Source organism: Sciurus carolinensis, chromosome 8 (assembly GCF_902686445.1).
Source record: "Sciurus carolinensis chromosome 8, mSciCar1.2, whole genome shotgun sequence".
NCBI classification, from domain to species: Eukaryota; Metazoa; Chordata; class Mammalia; order Rodentia; family Sciuridae; genus Sciurus; species Sciurus carolinensis.
This window is the reverse complement of record NC_062220.1, coordinates 123,171,695-123,190,732: the sequence shown is the minus strand read 5'-3', so window position 1 is coordinate 123,190,732 and position 19,038 is coordinate 123,171,695. Positions and strand designations below refer to the sequence as shown.

At 49.0% G+C, this 19,038-nt stretch overlaps 1 protein-coding gene across 4 annotated transcripts in view; it reads left to right on the top strand.

The window, feature by feature from the left end:
- The window catches only part of Gnb1l (G protein subunit beta 1 like), an 84,740-nt gene that overhangs the window by 39,454 nt on the left and 26,248 nt on the right, over positions 1-19,038 (top strand). For all 4 annotated transcript variants that reach the window (XR_007109721.1, XM_047560043.1, XM_047560042.1 and 1 more), the window contains exons 5-7: positions 4,040-4,202; positions 7,877-7,975; positions 12,343-12,558. Coding sequence is in view for 3 of the 4 variants with exons in the window: in XM_047560043.1 (XP_047415999.1) it covers positions 4,040-4,202; positions 7,877-7,975; positions 12,343-12,558 (478 nt within the window). In the remaining variant the exon portion in view is untranslated. The remainder of the gene's footprint in view (positions 1-4,039; positions 4,203-7,876; positions 7,976-12,342; positions 12,559-19,038) is intronic.

The window sequence follows — 19,038 nt, the reverse complement described above, 5'->3', positions numbered from 1 at the left end:
CTTACATTTTTCATTTACTTAATGGTGTCTTCAGTGAACCAAAGTTCTTCATTTTAATGGAGTCACATTTGCCAGGCTTGCCCCTCCTGGTCTGTGCTTCTGGTTCTTATGGCGGAATCTTACCATGAAAGGCCCCTCCCTTTCTTGTCACCATTCGTTTGTAGATCCAGTTTCTCTGGAATTCACTGCTAGTGTGTTCCGTGTTTCCATAGGAAAACCTGATGGCCCCATTTTCCCTTCCCTCATTCCCCTCCAGATTCAGCCATGTTGACCTCTGAGGTCACAGACAGGAAAGGATGGTGCCAGGTTGGGAAAGAAGGTGGGCAGGTTGGGAAGTCTGGAGGTCAATCATATCACACAAACAACCTCACAAGTTGGGCATGTCAGTAAATGTCTGGAAAATAATAGGAACTGGGGTTTTTCCTGTGCAGGGAAGAGAGTTACAAACATGCAAGGGGAGAAGGGTGACATGGAGGTGGCATTAGTGAGTACTTAGGTTGAGGTCCTTTGAGGATTAGGTTGTCATAACATCAGAATATCTTCCCCTACAGAATCATAATCAGACAAGGGGAAATGGTGGCTTTGTTGTGGACAGGCCTAGTGGGGACCATTTTGACCTAGTGGACAGGATTGCTATCCCCAGCAGTGGGCAAATTGTATCATGTGCCCCCTGGTTAGATAGATGACTAAGACAGGTGCAGCATTGTCCTCATGGTCTGTCTCCCATCCCCCAAACGTGGCTTGTGACTTGTGACTAGGCAGCATCACTCTAAGGAACAAAGGTATGCCAGGGACATGATAGGTGGGAAAAGGAGGGACTGTGGCAGGCTGTCGGAGGCAAATGAGTACCGGCAGCCAGTGCAGTGTGCATCCCATGTGGGGCTTGATGGGCAGCACTAAGACACTGGAACAGTGTGCCTCCGGGGGCTACCTCTAGAGGGGGGATGTTGGTGATGAGGTGGTGTCCTTGTTTGAGGAGGGGCACAGGGAGAGAATGGGCACAAGTATATATATATATGGAACAGACAAGAGGCTGGAGAAGGGCTGAGCTGGGATAAGTAAGTCACTAAGCAGAAGGCCTTCATACTCTTCTCACAATTCTCTTACGAGTACAAAACTGATGTAAGAAGTTACAATCATCTTTTGGCATCTACAGGAGATTGGTCCCAGGATCCCCTGGAGATAGCAAAATCTGTAGATATTCAAATTCCTTTTATAAAATGGTGTAGTATTTGCATATAACCTATGCACTTCCTCCTGTATACTTTAAATCATCTCTATAATACCTGGTACAATGTTAATGCTATACAAGTAGTTATTATGATGTATTGTTTGGAAATAATGACTAGAAAAAAGTCTGTTCATGGTCAGTATAGACACAAACTTTTTTCCAAAGTCATTTCTAATCTGCAGTTAGTTGAATCCACAGATTCAGACCCCACCAATACAGAGAAACAATGTACTTGAGAAATAGATTAGTACCTTTGCTCACTGCCTGGTACACACACTGGTCTACCTGCTATCTCCAGGTGTGAGCATAACTGCCTTCTCCATCTTAGGCTTCCTTGTGTCAAGGACACCTTCCTGTTGTCCTTGTTGTCATAGGTTTATGCTGGACCTTACCATCCAGCAGAGCATCATGAAAGCCATGTGAGTATTAATTCTCCTAATGTCCAGGTACATTTAAACTTCAGTCTAGCAAGTTCTCCAGACATCAAGTAAAGATTGAGACTGAGTTGCTCTGGGTCAGCATAGGGAGATTGTCCTCCACAGTGCCAGGCTCTCTGAAGCATGGGCATCTCACATAAGATTGCTCACACAATGTTGGTACATGTAGAAATTCAGTCCAGCTTTGTTCAATTTCTTCAGTTTCTCATTGATGTCTTCTTGTTCAGCATGGTCCACTGAGTTTTCCTGGGTCCTTTGTCCCTTCTGGACTGAGATTGTTTCTCTGTTCCTTATTTTTCATGACCTTGACATTTTTAAAAAGCACTGCTCAGGTGTTTCATAGGATGCCCTTCCGGTTTCCTCAGGATTAAAAGAGAGTCATGGTTTGGGGGAGGAAACCCACAGAGTCAAATGCCCTTCTTGTCAAGAAGGCATCTCCATGACTCATTGTAGGTGAAGTTGACCTTGATCACTTAAGTTGGGAGGTATCTGCTGTGGCCTACTGTCAACATCTAACAGATGAGCATCCTTAATCCAGAAATCCAAAGTCCAAGGTGCTCTGAAGTCTGAAACTTTTTCAGTGTCATGTCAGCTCTCGAGATACTTAGGATTTTGGAGCATTTCAAGTTTGATATTTCTGGATTAAGAATGCCAAACCAGTGAAGTGTATGAAAATATTCCAAAATCTGTAAAACTAAAATCTGAAATACTATGGTCCCAAGAATTTTGGATAAGAGGTCCTCATCCTGTATTGCTCCCTGGGTTCCTGAGAAGCAGATCACTATGTCCTGTCCACACTCATGTGAGGAGAATTGTGTTCTAAATCCTGATGGGAGGAGGTTCAAGAACATGCAGGCTTTTGTTAAAACCAACACAGTTAAGAAATATTTAGGGGAAGACATTTTGAGCCTATACAAATGCCCTATGTCTCCTTAAGATTTCACCCACTAATGTGAGTGGATTCTGCCACTGTAGTGGCTATACTGGAATATTCTCATGGGGGGCTTTTTATTTGGGAGGGGGTAGGGATTGAACTCAGGTGCTCTACCACTAAGCTATATCCCCAGCTTTCCCCACCCTGTTGAGACAAGTTTTCCAAAGTTGCTGAGGCTGACTGAATTTGTAATCCTCCTGCCTTAGCCTCCTAGGTCTCTGGGATTACAGGTGTGTGCCACCATGTCTGGCTCTCATGGGGACCTTTTATTTCTATCATTTCTCCTCATTTTCCTTTTGGTAGAATTCTACGTAGTTGAAACTATGGAACCTATAAGGAAGGTTTGTTCCTACTTCCACATTTATTTATATGTTCACTCAAAAGAAGGGGCTCAGGGAGATTTGCTTCATTCTTTGGGTTAAAATATAATATTATCAAAATTTGTTACTTAATTGTTATACCTCTGGGGCCTACATCCTTTTCATGTGCCCCTATCCTTTATTTTATTTTTTAAAAAGTACTTCCTTACTTTCTAGCATTAGATGCTGAAATTCATCTTTGTTTTTCCCTTACCCCAGCTCTAGAATCAGCTATTTCTCCAGAAACCTGGATCCTGTATTTGGAGAATAGGAGAAACTGAACCTGGGGCACAAATGTGCTCATTGCTTCTAGGTCTCCCAGTGGGCAGTGCTAGTACACCTGGGGACATGCCACCCACACTCGCATACATATCCACATTTATCTCCATGTCTGCACATGTATGTAACTACATACACATTCATACTGACCTCTTGACTTTGATACAGCCCCACAGGTCTATCAGGCTTACCTGCTTTGTAATAACTCTCTGTGAAAGGCAAACAAGGCTTTGGCCATCCACCACTGATTTAAGTATTTGTTTCATCCTGCCAGACACGTACTAAGGATTCAGAACTGCTACCTACCCGCTGTGAGAAACCAAGTCACCATTTGGACCACCATGTCTCTACAGGGTTATCTTTAACTTTACAGTTGGGACACTTCCTCAAATTCCTTTGGTTGACTTCTGTTTACCCTCTCGCCCGAGTGTGTTATCCAGTTTGTCACAGTGCACCATCCTTCCTGGGGCCTCTGATATGCTGCTTGGTTGGCTGGTTGTTTTAAATGCACATACATTGAAATTTATTGGGGGAGGAGGGGGTGTCCAGAGGTTTAGCAGATGCATGGTCATGAACCCCCTTCCCCAAAGCCACAAGGAACATCTGTGTGCCTGACATTGGGTGCCTTGGATGCAGACTCAGTTGTGAATACCAGGAGATCTGACATTCATAACAGCTGCTGTCTCTGGACACATGTTTACCTTTGACCTTGGGGGACTGAAGGCTCAATGTTGGTCCAAGTGGGTGTGCCTGTCTGTGCTCACTGGACGTCTCACAGCATTTCCTCATGATTTGCCAGTCAGGGCCGGGACCTGCAGCTGTGCTTGTGGGACCTGGCAGAGGGCAGGAACACCATTGTGGACTCCGTGCACCTGAAAAGTGTGGGCTTCTGCAGGAGCTCCATCCTGGTTGAGGAGCAGCTGCGCTGGATGCTTGCTGTGCCAGGGAAGGACAATGATGAGGTGAGGACCCTTGAGGCTCCTTGTTCCATGAGAACAGAGCCTCTGGCTCTGGGCTCTGGGCTTTTAACAGGTATGCTCATCAGGTATGTGTCCCCTGGTGAGGGGACACACTGCTGCTTGCAGGACTCTGTGGAGCTACTGGGTGCAGGTCTAGGAACTATCAACTTCACTGTAGCTCCAGTGACCTCAAACTAGTGCATGGCTGGCTCCACCTTGGTCTGTTCACCTGTGAGGTGGCCCTGGTGGTAAGCCATTCTCCCAGGGGAGTGATAAGAATCCAAAAGGGGCCTGCCCAGAAAGAGGGGCCTGTATCTCAGGCCTTGTTACCCTTGTTACGTTGTTATCCATGGAGGAGTGCTTGGAATGGCTAAATATTTAGGCCCAAGGCCTCCAAGGGCATTTGGGGGAGAAACCGCTCACATCCTCAGGGGTATTAGACTAGAGCAGAAGGAATGCTTAGGTGGATGGGAAAAAGTGGTGGACAAGAGACCAAGGTCCCGGTGAAGTTAGAGGAAGGGCATTACAGCAGCAATCATAATTGCAGCAGGGGCAGGTAAGCAGGAAGATAGGGTTCAATGGGAGCAGGGAAGTCATAGAGTGACCAGAGGCATTGGTGATGAGGGATTGGTCAGCTGCATAGTGGTATCCAAACCCCCAGGATCAGAGGAAGCAGAGTCCACCAAGGGAAGGGGTATCCATGACATGAGGAAGGGCAGGGAGCAGGAAACCAGGGTGGAGGGTGGTGTACAGGAGTAGGGTGGGGCTATAGACTCAGCTTCTGGGGGAGATGAAGGGAAAGTGGAGAAAACCCTGAGAGTGGTGATCGTCTGGCCTGGTAAGTGTGCAGCACAGCTGCTCCAGGGCCCAGAGGGTAGGAGAGGAAAAGGAGGGAACTTTCGTCTATCACCCTGTCTCCTGTGGGCCTGTGGGCCTTTGTGGCCTGTGGTGCTGGGCAGGGTGGCTCCTACTGGTGCTGGCAGATGAAGCCCCATGTACTTAGTTAGACTTGGCCCCCACCCAAGAAAAGTCATTTTGTCTTCAAGTAGATCCAGTTCATAAATAATGAGATAGGAACAGGCATTTATTTGTTCATGATTGCATTTAAATCACCAATTAGGAACTACATACACTTTTCTTGCCAATTTGCCAAAAACCTGTTAAAAGTTTTATTAATGTGAGAAGGAGGGGCATGCTTCCCCCTGAACAGTTCATGCCAGATCCTTTTGAGCTACATAGTCACATAATGCCATCCTGAAGTGTGTGAAAGCTCTTCCCCAAGGTGGTGCTATTGGCCATCCTCTGTGTTCATCTCAGCCACCCCTAGGTCACTGGCCAGCACACAGTCAGCCTACCATTTTTCTTCCTGGAGGCTATCCATCTCTACATGGTTTTAACCAGCTTCCTGGCCCCTGGCTCTCCCAGTACAGGTGGTATTGGTATTTTTCAGGAGCAACCAGTCTGGGGACTATGTATATCCTGGGAAAATGGTTTGTTTCCACATTCCCACCTGGAATCTGCCTGGACTGGGCCCTGGAAAAGTATTGCTGGCCTGTGCCCAGACAATGCCTGGGGAGCATGCTCCTGCCGTGCTTGGCCGTCTGGGTGGCCACACTTGCCCAAACTCAACATTTTTCCTTCTGGAAACAAAAGTTGCAGTCGGGTGCCAGATGGAAAGTTCTTGGTTTCTGTAGGAGGCTCTGAATACAGGTCAGGAATTCCTCCTGTAACCCCTCAGAGGCCTGGGCTGGGGCTCCCAGACCAGGTAGATGTGGGCTTACTTTAGGTGCCCAGGCCCTGAGCTCTCTGCTGTCTTGCACACAAGTTGCGGGTCATGGTATCGCCACTCCCCCATCCTCCCTCCCACAATTTTCAGCTTAGTTTCTCAGGACCTCCCTGGTTTTTACTCTCCCCTTTTCCCTAGACAAAGAACAGACTTGCTATATGACTCACACCTGCCCTCTGACCTGCTGGAGTCCCCTTATCCTTGAGCCCCACTTCACTGCAACCAGAGGAGTCTTCTTGAGCCTGAAGATGGGAACAGGCCCTCCTTTATTGACATGTAGGCTGTGTGAACTTCTGCCTCCTTACACATGCATGTACTGTGGCATCTGTTCCTGTCCACTGTATTTGGGTTGCAGTTCTAGCCCTTGCCTGCTGGCTGCTCCCTACAGGCTACACCCTGTACCTATAGCTCTTCACACAGTGACTGGTTGATTCTGCAAGGAGAAAGCTGAGACTGAAGCACTGGGGACCTTGATGAGAGCATCCTGCCCAGAGAGCCTAGCCTGCCAGTGGTAGGTGCATTGGCTGACTCTAGCTGAAGACCCAGGCTGCTCAGTACTCTACCCTGCCCAGAGACTACTCTGGACTTGGCCCTACCAGCACATGCATGGTGGAACTAGAATTCAGAATTAGGGACCGAGGCCTCTTGTGCTAGACGGTTGGTGAAAGCAATGCAGCTCTTACGTGCATGGGCACTGGACCCTCAGACATTGTCCTCCAACCCAGCCTGAGAGGCTGAGTCAGTAGGTATATAAGTTCTGTCCAGTTGATACCTCCAACCTCTCTGGACCTTAGATTCCTAATGTGCAAACAAGAGGATGCCTGTGTTGGCTGGCCTTTTTTTTTTTTTTCAGGGTGACTGAATATCAATGTGCTTGTTACTTTATTGATAGAGATCCACTCTGATCAGTACCTAGAGAAATAAATTCAGGGCCAGCAGAGACCCCCCCCCCAATTTGCAGAGTGATGGCAGAAGGTACAAACAGGCCTCACTTGCTATAGAACTACTTGACAATGCAAAATACAAGGCAGGAGGAGCATTTGGCCAGCTCTATGCTACATGTGTCTTGAGGGAACCCCTTATTCCTCTGAGATCAGAGGAGGTGCTGCCCTGTCCCCATTAGATGATGTGGGAGCTCAATGACTCAGGGACACAGAACAACTAGGGACCTGACTCTGGCCATTGATGCTTCAGAGCCCAAGTCCAATTCTTGTGGCTTTGGCTATCTTCTAGGGACAGAGTTGGGTAGAGCCTAGCCTATCTGGTCAGACGGGTAGTTCACTCAGGTTGACAGGCCAGCACATGAGGCTGGACTATATTGGCCACAAGGTATGTCTCCCAACCTGGTTGTAAGAGGGCCTGGCATCTATGCAGGATAGGTACTCAGGGACTGGAAAGCCAGGATCCAAATGAACTTGCCCTAGGGACCCACATATTGTGCTCATTTGTAGGCTGGTGGTGGATCCTAGGTCCTATGCAAGTCATTGCACCACTTGATGTGTCTAGATGGTTCAGAGTGGTTCCTGTATAAAACCTATGCCAGGAAAGAAAGACAAACAGGAGGAATAATGGCCAAGGTAAGTCAGGGTCAATTGAGCTAGGCCTGTTCTGCCTAGATGGCAAAATCAGGAGAGGCCAAAGGCAGCCATCAGTTGGTAATGGGCTGGTCACTCAGGAATGATGCGAACATTTGTTTCGCAATGGCCCTGGCAGCACCCAAGCCCACGAGCCTGTGCAACCTAATTAGGAGACTCAGCTTCCAGGTCCCCACAGGGAGGGGAACAGACAGAAACTCGCAGCAGCCTTGGTTAATCGCCTTAAAAGTCTCTTGTTTGTATAGCACAAACTCAACTTGGCATTGACCCAAATCACCTTGTTTTCTTACTGTCAGGTTCAGATTCTGGAGATGCCATCCAAGACGTCGGTGTGCACCCTGAAGCCAGAGGCAGATGCCAAGCCAGGCATGCCCATGTGCCTGGGGCTGTGGCAGGTAAGGCAAGTGCGTACCAGCCACGCCCTGCTGCCACACCCGCCAGACTGTGAGTCATGCCCCATTCAGGATTTGATTTGTTGTCAAACCAATTGGACAGTATCCCCCTTCAGAGAATATGTATACCTGCTACCACAGCCCCAATGTCCCTGGCCGGGCCTCTGCTCTTCTCCCCACATCTCCACACTCCCAGCTGCTGATGCTGCTACTTCAAAAGGGCTCCTGCAAATTTCACAGAGAACCCTGGTTTTGGTGCTTATACTCTGCAGGCTTGATTGGGCTCACCTCACAGAGTACCCTCCTGCTAGTAGTGGTAAAGAGGGCACAGTAGGGTCAGTTGCCTTCCAGTGGGGATTCAAACCCTCTCCTCAACACCTTGGTCCCAGGTTCTTAACTAACTTTGGCAACCCCTCATGGCCCTCAATGTGCTTGGAATTAATTCTTGGGTCTCTCTTAGAGGTAGGAGTGGGCTTGACACTTTGACTTTCCCTGCACCACCTGGGAATTTCTGATCTGCAGTCATTTTCTTCTTAGTTGTATTTTCTGGTTAGAGAGAGTTAGGAGGCATCTCCTGGTGTTGGTAACAGAAACTGGGACCCCAGTTTTTCAGTCTAGGGCCTGGGATGGATCCTCCCCCAGGCAGCCCCTTTGGAGGTAAGGCCTCCTTCCTAGCCATATGCCTAGGTCATCACTGGCTCAGTGTTTCTCCTCCTGGGGTCACTGGAACAGCAGAGTGGATGGTCTAATGTGTCCATTCGCAAAGAATCCCAGAAACTGCTTTGCCATTGCAGAAACCATGGTTGGCAGATCACTGAGAGCACCTATCTCAGGAACAATTGCTCAACCTCAGGTCATCTTCCTAGTCCTAGGTGCTGAGAAAAACCCTGTGCTGGTCCTTGGTCAGACAGAAGCAATTCCTGCCTTGTGCCTGTTGCTTCTTTGAACTCTGTCTACGAGTTAGATGAGATGAGTCTCTGCAGTTTGGAAGTATCTGCATATCCCACAAGAACCACTGGGGCAGACACCCCCAGAGACCCTGTCCCAAGTATTTCTGTCTATCCACCTGAGCAGAAAGATTGCTGGCCTATCTGGCAGTTGGTGCCCCCTGCAGTTTCTTGACTGAGCAGGTCCAAGTTGGAATTCAAGATTTTCACAAAGCTGATCTTGGGTGTTCCCTCTGCTGCTGGAGCCTCTTAGAGAGAAGCCAGTAGGGAATTTGAGGACGTGGGGGCTTCTGAGAGACTCATGAGACTCATGAAATGATGAAAGTGAAGTGCCTAGAGCTGTCACATTTGCAGCCAGGCCTTAGGTATTGCAGTGGAGCCTAGGTCATTGGACTTAATGTGTCCAGACAGGGTTCCCTGGAAGGCTCATGGGTACTTTCCTGGGAAGACAAACACCCCCTCCTCCCACTCCACACTCACCCCTACGTGCCATAGGCAGTGACCATGATGCTCCCAGAACCTGGGGCAGGACACCCGTAGCTGTACTCTCTTCTATTCTGCACCCTGAGAAATATGGGTCATTGCACAATCATGTAAAAATTCCAACAGAAAAATGTGTAGAAAGGGATGTACAAACTTGTTAAGGTAATTAATATAGTTGACAGAAGGACAAATCACGGTTTTGTTGGTGATATGGATCCAACATGAAGTGTTCAGCTGAGGAAAGCATACAGTAATTTGGAATGTTCCACTTTTTCTACCCAAACCTGATGATCTGGGTTATAAACTTATTAACCTGAGTATGGCAGAGTAATCAGACTGGATATTTTTTTCTGAAACACTGAGGTCTATTATTTTGCTCTTCAAAGCAACTGAACTACATTGTTTATTATTGCATAAAAGATTGGGATCTAAATCAGGCTGGAGGCAGTATCATTGGCACCATCCCTCAGAGCAAGGACTTCCCAGTTCCCCAGTCTCTGGCCCCCTCCCTCTGGCCCCACCTGAGTTGGGAAACAGAGAGTTGGGGGCTCCCCATGGGACTCTGGCCTGCTGTGATGTGCAGGCTGCATGCCAAGGGACAGGAGGGACTACAGAGTGAGTTCTTATCTCCAGATCTCAGCTGGGGATGAGGAGAGAACCAGAGATATACAGATCAGGATGACTTCAGCTCCTGATCCCCAAAGAGGCCTCTGTACCATGATAGCCTGTCTGACCCAGGGTGTCTAAAACCTGGGGCATAGTAGAAAGCTAGAAGGCCAGGTGCTGGACCAGTGGTAGTGACTGGGAGGGACCAAAACTACCAGGCAAGCCCCTCCAGGCCGGGCTGGTTCTTTCTCTAGACACCCCATGGAACCATGACAGGTGGATTATCATACCAAGCCTTTGAATTAGCTGTTGTGCTCAGCCCTCAAGAGACCACAGGCATCACTGAGAGACTGGCCAGAACCAATTTCAGTGATGAAGAGAAGCCCCTGGACCAGAAAACACAGAAAGGAAAACACAGAAGGAAAATATCCCATGGAGGAAGGGGAAGGGCAGGCTTGGCTAAGGCTCCAAAATTGGGGGTAGGTACCACCATAAAGCACTAGTCTAGGGGAGTAGATCCAAGAACCCCCAAGCAAGTTCTGTAGAGTGGTTTCTGGGGCAGTATCCAGCAAATAAATACACCTCAACTGATGTCAGGGGTTGGTGTGTGTTCCTGGTTGGATGCAGAGTTCCAGACTTCTCCGACCTGGCCCTGACCCTGACCTGGATACAGATACAGCTGTTGGCTCAGGGAGGCACATCTAGAGAGGCTTGACTGCCCACACAGACTTGTAATATATAGAGGGTTTCTACTTTGGCACACTCTATGTCCATATCTGAGAGAGGAGTGACATGAGTCTGCACAAATCATTTCCAAGCAAGTGGTCTGAAAAGCACCAGCAGGGAACTCTTCCCTGTGATGAAACTACAGGAACAGCACAGCAGCACCACCAGAGCCTCTGCCAGGTGGAGGCAGGGCCAGTGCACAGGGCACATGTACTCAGAGACCCTAGGCAGCCCTGCCTTTTGGGTTGAGCTGAAGAGCACAGTGTGGGGTTGGCAGGGGAGCAGGGCATGACTCCAGATGATGCTTCAGGGGAATTGCTGCCAGTACCTCCTTCCAGGATCCTCCTTTCTTCCTGTTTTGTATGTGTGAATTTGAATTACCATCAGGATGCAGTCTGTTTACAAGCCATTTCTGGGGACATGTGTATGTTGCCTCTAGACCAACTTTGGCCTTGGCAGGTTTGCTGTGTCTACGTATAAGCCTGGTGATTTGTCCTTCCCACTTCTGCTGCAGCCATCCCTCCAGATCAGAGCTGACCTGTAGTGGCCCCAGGCCTGGCTTCCCCAGCTCCCATCATCACATATCCCCAGCCTTAGCTTCCCAGCCCCAGCATTTTTTTAATTTTTCCTATAGTGCCCACACTGATCTTGAACTCCTAGACTCAAAGTTATCCTCCTGCCTAAAGTTCTGAAGTAGGATTTGGGACTACAGTGTGCTCCACTGTGCCTGTCTCTACTGATACTGAGGAAAGCCATGGTACTTGTGCTGTTTGAGGATGTAGTATCCACTTGTTAGACTCCAGTTAACCCAGGCCTCCTTGCCCAACCATGCAAGGTTTCTGTTGGGTAGCTGCTCTTGGCCAGGACTGATGGCTGCATCCCCCAGGGTGACTTGGAATCCTGCTGTGCTCTTCTTCTGTAGTTGTTTCAGAGGCTAAATAAACGAGGCATCTGCCCAGGGCGCAAAGCCCTCTGACCCTCTCCCTCATTCATCATGATAGCAAGGACTGCTAGAGCCCACTCACACCAGGCTTCCAGAGGTGGGGGCTTCCGCAGCCACATTGACAAAGCACAGAAAGTTCATTTTTCATTGAGATGGAGTTTGCAATCTTCCTGGCTGGTGGTTATAGACAGGTAACCAACCCCAGTGAGGGGTGGCCTTGAGCTTCTGACCTGAGGAGTGGAGGCAGTTAGATAGTTTGCCATCAGCCCCAAGGAACTGGCAGATACCCAGATATGCCCCTTTGGGCAATATGCAATACCAGCAGCTGCTGTGTCATGGGACTGGCAAGAAGCAGCATGGCCATGTGAAGCCTGGTGGGCTTGGCTGGTATACTCAGGGCTGAACCCTCCAGACCCTCAGGTGCTTAGCAGCAGCCCTGCCAAGACCCATATGTGTTGTATTAGTCACCCAGTAGACGGGGGTGCAGGACACTGGGTGTACAAAGCCTCAAGACTGTCCTGAGAGCATGGGAAACCACTCCCAGGCTGGTCTACCCCAAGTCTGGGCCCAGCAGGAGAGGTAATCTGTCTCCAGAGCACTGTCTTCCTGTAACTCACTGAAGGTAGGGAACTTCAGGGAGCTGACCATTCCGTTGTTCCCTGCAGGCTGACACCAGCCTCCGCCCTCTCCTTCTGGTCGGCTATGAGGACGGATCAGTGGCCCTGTGGGACATCTCAGAGCGGAAGGTGTGCAGCCGCATTGCCTGCCATGGGGAGCCTGTCATGGGCCTTGACTTTGACTCCCAGAAGGCCAGAGGCATCTCAGGCTCTGCAGGGAAGGAGCTGGCTGTCTGGAGCCTGGATGGGCAGCAGGCCCTACAGGTCAGTGTGCCGGCCCTGTACATCATTTATCCTGCTCTGCACTAACAGTATGATAGGCTGAAACAATATTTAGGCATGAAGAGGAGCTGCTGCAGATCCCTAGCTAATTAATCACTTGGAGGTGGTGCAGGAGGGCCTGTCCACGGCTGGCGCAGGGGGAAAGGGGCATGGGCATGGGCCAGCTATTCACATGGTTTGGGTTTCTCCTAGATCTCGGGTTAACAGCCATCACGTCTTGTCCATCTAGAGAAAGGCACGTAGAGTCCAGGCAGACTCAAACCCCTTTGTGAAAACTCAGAGGAATTTTGTCAGTAAGGAGCTGATTAATCAAAAAAAAAAAAAAAATCAAAAACCAAACTCTGAAAAACTACACTAAGCCATAGCCCCCAGTAATGGTCTATAAGCTGACCCTAGGGAGGTTGTGGCTCATGGGTAGCAGGAAAGCATACTGTACAGGATATGAGGCCTCAGGTCTGAGTGGGGGTTATTGGAAATCTCCCCATGATATCTTATAGACTGTTCCAGTTGGTATGGCTTGAGGATTACCTGTTATCCAGGCTTGAACCTATGGCCACAGTGCCCAGCACAGGGTAGTCTGGCCTGCATGCTTCACCTCATTTGAGATAGGAGGGTTTGGGTTGGGTTGGGGGTATATGAGACATGCCCAGACCTTTCTCTGGTGCAGGTCTTCTGGGGAGCTGCAGGCCACAAGCCCTGCCAGAGAGAGGCCTAGGTATATAATAGTTCTGGGGGTGGGCAAAGAACCCCATTCGCCAGGAGTCTCAGGAGGCAAACTTGGCCTCTACCAGCAAGTAGAAACTTTGGAAGTAGCCCTGTGAAAACAGGTCTGGTGGGAGTTGTGTGTCCTTTGGGGTGACTGGTAGTAGAAGCCATAGCAGGCCCAGCTCCCAGCCCCACTGGGGCTTTTGAACCCAGAGCACCAAGGACAGGGCTCATGCCTGCCTTCTTCCGTGGGGTGTGGTATTCCAGGCTTCCCACACTCTTCCAGGAGGCACAGAGAGGACATTGCCAAGGCCCCTCCCAAGACAGGGAGGCCTTTTTCAGCAAACTCAGCATTCTCCAGCCCAGACCCTGCTGCCAGGGGGAATGAGCTCACCTTTGGCCCATTAGGCCTACCCCTGAGTAGGCACTGGCAAAGTCCTGAGGCACATGAATCAGGGGTGGACCCTGAGTAAATGTAGGGGTACAGATGGTGCTAAACAGCATCCAGGCCCCTATGGGTGCCACCAAACTTGGAGTGCAACTAGGGGCATCATCCTAAAGTCATATGGAAGAGGGATCAAGTAAGGATAGCAAGGGCAGGGGTCATTGGATAGGGAAGGAGTCTTGGGTAAGGAGGCTGACATGGAACAAAGCTAAAAGGGGTTCCTGAGAGGACAAGACAGAGTGATAGCCTAGGGACAGGTACCAAAGTCAAGCAGGGGAAGATCTTGGACTGCCCCTTTGGAAATGGAGGATAGAGCTATAGTGAGGGGCCAGCAGAACCCATGAGGTTGTGCACACTGCCTTGGTATGAGGCTGACCTAGCATCTCTGCTGAGTAGTATCTGAGCAGAGCCCTGCAGGGTCATGCCCAATTAGACCCCAGTAAGGAAAAGGGAGAGATGGCAGTGTGGGGCCTGCTGGTTTGGCAGGTGCATGTCATACTCAAAATAGAATATAGGTTCACATCCCCTGTGTACAACCTTTTCCCTGGGTGACCAGCCTATGACAGGCACACAGTGAACTCAGAGTAAGCTGTTATATTTGTCCATCTATTAGTCCATCAGTGTCCCTGAGAGGCCCTCAGAAGCCCTGCTGTGAGGGCAGAGCTTCTCATGACCCACCCAGGAAGAGGTCTCCAAGGCCTTAGAATCATGGACCTGGGTAGTGATTGGGCGTGAAAACCATAATGCTAAAAGTCATTTGTACAAATTGAAGGCTGAGCCACTCCACGTGCTGGCTCTGCATGTCCTAAACTACTACCAGGTAGGCACAGGGGCAGGGGAGGTCTCCCTCATACCCCTCCCTCCTTTTCCTCAAACCCGATGGGGGAGACCCAGCAGTGCCACCCCTCATGGGTTCCAGTGTTCATTCCCCTGTAACTTGACCCTCATCAGCCTGACTTTGTAAAGAGCTGAAGACCAGGCAGCTTCCCCAAGATCTCTGTGGCTCCCCCACCCAGGCTTCTCTGCACCCAGTATTCTGGGAAGGGGTCGTCCTGGCCCAGATCTACTTGGTCTTTCTTGGCATGTTTGGGAAACAGCTGCTGGAACTTAAGATTTAAATTTATGGGGCACGTTCCAGTCCAGAGATGAACTTTTATTCTACTAATGAATTGAAAAGTTAAAGCAGAAGGGGGAAGCAGGAATTAATGAATTGAAAAGTTAAAGCAGAAGGGAACCAGGAATTGCAGCTTGGAAGTGGTTGGGGTGATGGTGGGCCTTGGGCAGGTCTGGCTGAGCCTCCTACATCAAAGGAAGAGGAGAGTTCCCCCAACCCCCACTGAGCACCAACTGCTCCTGCTGCTGAAAGAGATCCTGGGAGGGGAGGGAACAGCCCCATGGAGAGGGTAAAGGCAGATATTCTATGCTTTACCTAATGGCATATCCAGTGCTGGTCCCATAGGCCCTGGAAATTTCAATTTCCTTAAAGCCCAGGCCTTTGGGGAGTAAGCATACTAGGGTGTTTTGAGGATGTGAGCCATCTGAGAGCAGCCTTGATACCTGGGAGCAGATGAGATAATTCATGCCCTCAGCATCCAAAGGCATTCTCATCTATGCCATAGTGCTACATCATGGCTGCCTGCCTTGGCCTAAGAGCCACATACCACAGATGTGCCTTCCTCATGTCCTTCTGCTAAAACCTCTAATGAGCCCAAATCAATCTCTCCCAGGCGGGCGCTGGGAGCAGACATGGATGAGGTTCCCTGCAACAGAGCACGGGTAATCAGAACCAGATGGCAGCCAAAGCTGTGCATTCCTGGCACCTGAGGTCATGTGCTATAAGAGCCACTGGTGGCCAGAGATCCTTTCTGGAGGGTCTTGCCCCAGGCCAGGGCCTGGTCAGAGGCTGCTGTGGTGACCAAGAGGCTACTTGCTCAGGATGATACCCAGGGGTTGCCTTGGAGACATTTGGTGACGACAGAGCTGTGGGCCTGCCTTACCCAGGTGACTTTCCCATAAGCCATCAGGTTTGTGCCTTGGCTGTCGTCAAAAACAGGTGGTATGCAGGCCTTGCTCCTTCCTCTCACACTTGGGGCAGGGCCCACAGCCTTGAAGCAGGGACTGATTTACAGCCAGTAGTATTTTTAGGTCTTTAAGTAATAATGAGGCTTCTCCACCCCAGTCAGCCCTGGGCTGGGAATGGACCCACTGTGCTCTCCCCATGCTATACTCGGTCAACATTCTGGCTGCACCACAGTGGTGGCTGCTCCCCTCCCTCTCTTTGGCTCTGCCAGGGGCTTCCCTTTAAATGGCAGTAGCACAGCTACCTATGGCAGCCAGGAATGAGACTGCAGGGCCCAGGGCCAGCTTACCCATGCATCCAGAATTCCTGTGCCCATTTTAATAGGAGACATGGATGAGGGCACAGAGCTCTGGCCAATCTTTCTGCATTCCCTTGGAGCCAGGTCCTCCTCATCCTTGGGAATACAGCCCCCAGGATGATGCTGACCTTTCTCCAGTTTAGGTCTCTGTACAGACTTCTTGTGTCTCCCTCACTGGCTACCAGGAACCCTGTCCTGCCAGGCTGTCTCTGCCTGATGCCATCATTCATTTTCAGGAGTGGCTATGGTGGATGTGGAGTCACTTCTATCCCTGAGGGCAGTGGCTACTCAGCTGGTTGCTCAGTACAGCCAAGTTCCTAGGCAGAAGCTGGATCTTTTAGTCCCTCACAGGTGAAATCACCAGTGTGGAAGCATGAGAAGACTGGTGTTAAGCTGCCCTCTGCCCTGCCTGTGAAGACCATGGTTCAAGATTCTGTTGAACCCTTCTACTTGCCCTGGAGCAGCAGGGGTCAGGTTTAAAAGCAGCACTTTTCTCCTGGGAAAACTTCACACAGTTAGGAAATTTGTAGAAAGAGGGAATAGCAAGGAAGTGACCTTGAGCCCCTGAGTAAGGGTTCCTAGCCAGGCCTACTGCTTGTTACCGAGAGATCCCTTCCCTATCACTGAGCCAGGGCAGAGTTCACGGGACAGAAAAGGAAAAGATGATATCAAGTCAGCCTTTTGTCCTGGTTCCCACCTTCCAGTGCTCCCTGGGCCAACAGTTATTCTGCCTTAGGAATCAGGGAAGGGGCTTGTGTCTGTAGACAAATGCAGGTGCACCCCACATACACCTGCACTGCCTCATAGTCTTACCCAGCATGGGCCATCAGATGGGTCATGGGAATGCTCCTGAGGGCAGCTAGTATGTGTAGCCATGTGGGGAAAAGGGGGGACGTGTAGAGGGGAGGGGACTGCCCAGCAGCTGGGCATTTTGTACACCGAGGGCCCATCTGGGGTTATGGTCACAGAGTTGAACACTTGTTCAATTGCTTGTATGCAAGCATAGACAGGAAGCACACAGATTTCCTAGAGCTAGGGTTCTGACAGATAAGATCAACAGAAGGCAAGCAAAGTGTCCTGTAGACAGGGACAGTGCTGGCTGAGATGGCCAGCCAGAGAAGGGTGAGCTCATGAGGGGTGGTCAGGGCTGGTAGGCTGGGGACGTTGGCAGGTCCACAAATAGGTGGAACCAGGCATTGGAGAGATGACTAGAAGAGAGAAGGTTGAGCTGACAGGGTCCTTGGCCATGAGATATAAAATAGGTGATAAGGTGATTGAAGGATAAGCAGTTGAGGTGCTGATTGTACAGGTCAGAACCCAGAACTTGCCTCATGTAAAGGCAGTGACATCCCAGACTGGGCTGGTTCAACAGGGAGGCTGTGTTTGTTGCAGGTTATTGACAGGTTTTCATCAGGTGAGATTCCTTCTTATGGGGGAAGAATCTGAATCATGAATAGGTACTGGATTTTACCAAATGCGTTTACTACATCTATCAGACTGGTTAGGCTTTTCTCCAAGAATTTTAATTTAGTGAGTTTCGTTGTTCAGGGTTTTGTTGTTGTTTGTTTGTTTGTTCGTTTTTTAATAGCAACCAAATAAAGTGTGGTGGAACACATCTGTAGTCCCAGCTTCTCAGGAAGCTGAGGCAAGAGGATTGCTTGAACCAGGGAATTTGAGACCAGCCTATTCTATGCAACATAACAAGACCCTGTCTCAAAAGAAAAAAAGTCCTAAAATAACCTAATATTTAGCATGTTGTCTTCTGACTCTGCTGTGCTTAGTTGGGGTTGTTCAGGGCCTTAGATTGGCCAGTACCTGCTCTCTTCTTTCATTTGATTATGCAAATGGTATGGAAAGGCCAGGAACCCTAAAATTGGTAGTCAAGCAACCCCTCTCTCATCTAATTGCTAAATAGTTCTGGGCAGGAAGAATCTGCTTCATTGTTATTTTATTTGGGGGATGGAACCCAGAACTTCATTCATGGTAGGCAAATACTCTACCACTGAGCTATAACCAGTCTGAAATCTGCTTGAGTGGCCATGGTCAATCTTTGCCTGTAGCACTTAGGGCAGGTATTTTCTCTGAAGAGATGGTTCAATTTTTGTGGATTTATTTTGGCTTTCTGATTTTAAGGGAAGATTTTTCTAGGAATCTGTCTATAGGAATAAAAATCTTTAAGGTATTTTCCTAATGACCATTTTGTAGTTGTTCATAATGAATATGTAAATTGTTGCCATATTCACAATATTGTGCCTTATTAATCTTATCTCTCTCTTTTTTCTTTTTTTCTTTTTATTTTTTGGCACTGGGGATTGATCTCAGGGTCGTTTTATATTTTGAGACAGTCTCGCTAAGTTGCTGAGGCTGGCCTTGAACTTGTAATCCTCCTACCTCAGCCTCCTGAGTTACTGAGATTACAATCTTTATTGATCTTGAAAGTCTGTATTTTTCTAATTCATCATTTCTGTTTTTATCTGTCTCTTCCTTTTTTCTGTGTTGTCTGGGTTTGCCCTGTCACTCTATGTAACCTGTCAGTTCACAACCTTCCTTTGCCTGTGTGTTCCCACTGGGTGATCCTTTTTCTGGGTCCTATATCATGAGATGTCATCGTCTTCATCATCCCTCACTTGTAGGCAAACCCTGTTTTTATTTGTTTTCTGACTGCCCAGCTGATTAGAGTGTTTTTACGTTTCCAAATGTTTTATTTGATTCTCCCCCCAACTCCAGTTATCTTTTAGTTTTCAAATCCTAACTTAATTACATTGTGGTCAGAGAACAAGGTCTGAATGATATCAGTTCTTTGAAATTTGAAGGGCCTGTCCAGTTTGCATAAGTATTCCATATGTGCTTGAAAAGAAAGTGCTCATGCTGTTAGACACACAGCTGCACACATAAACACTGGATCAGGCACAGAGGCCTGGTTGTGGGCTTGGT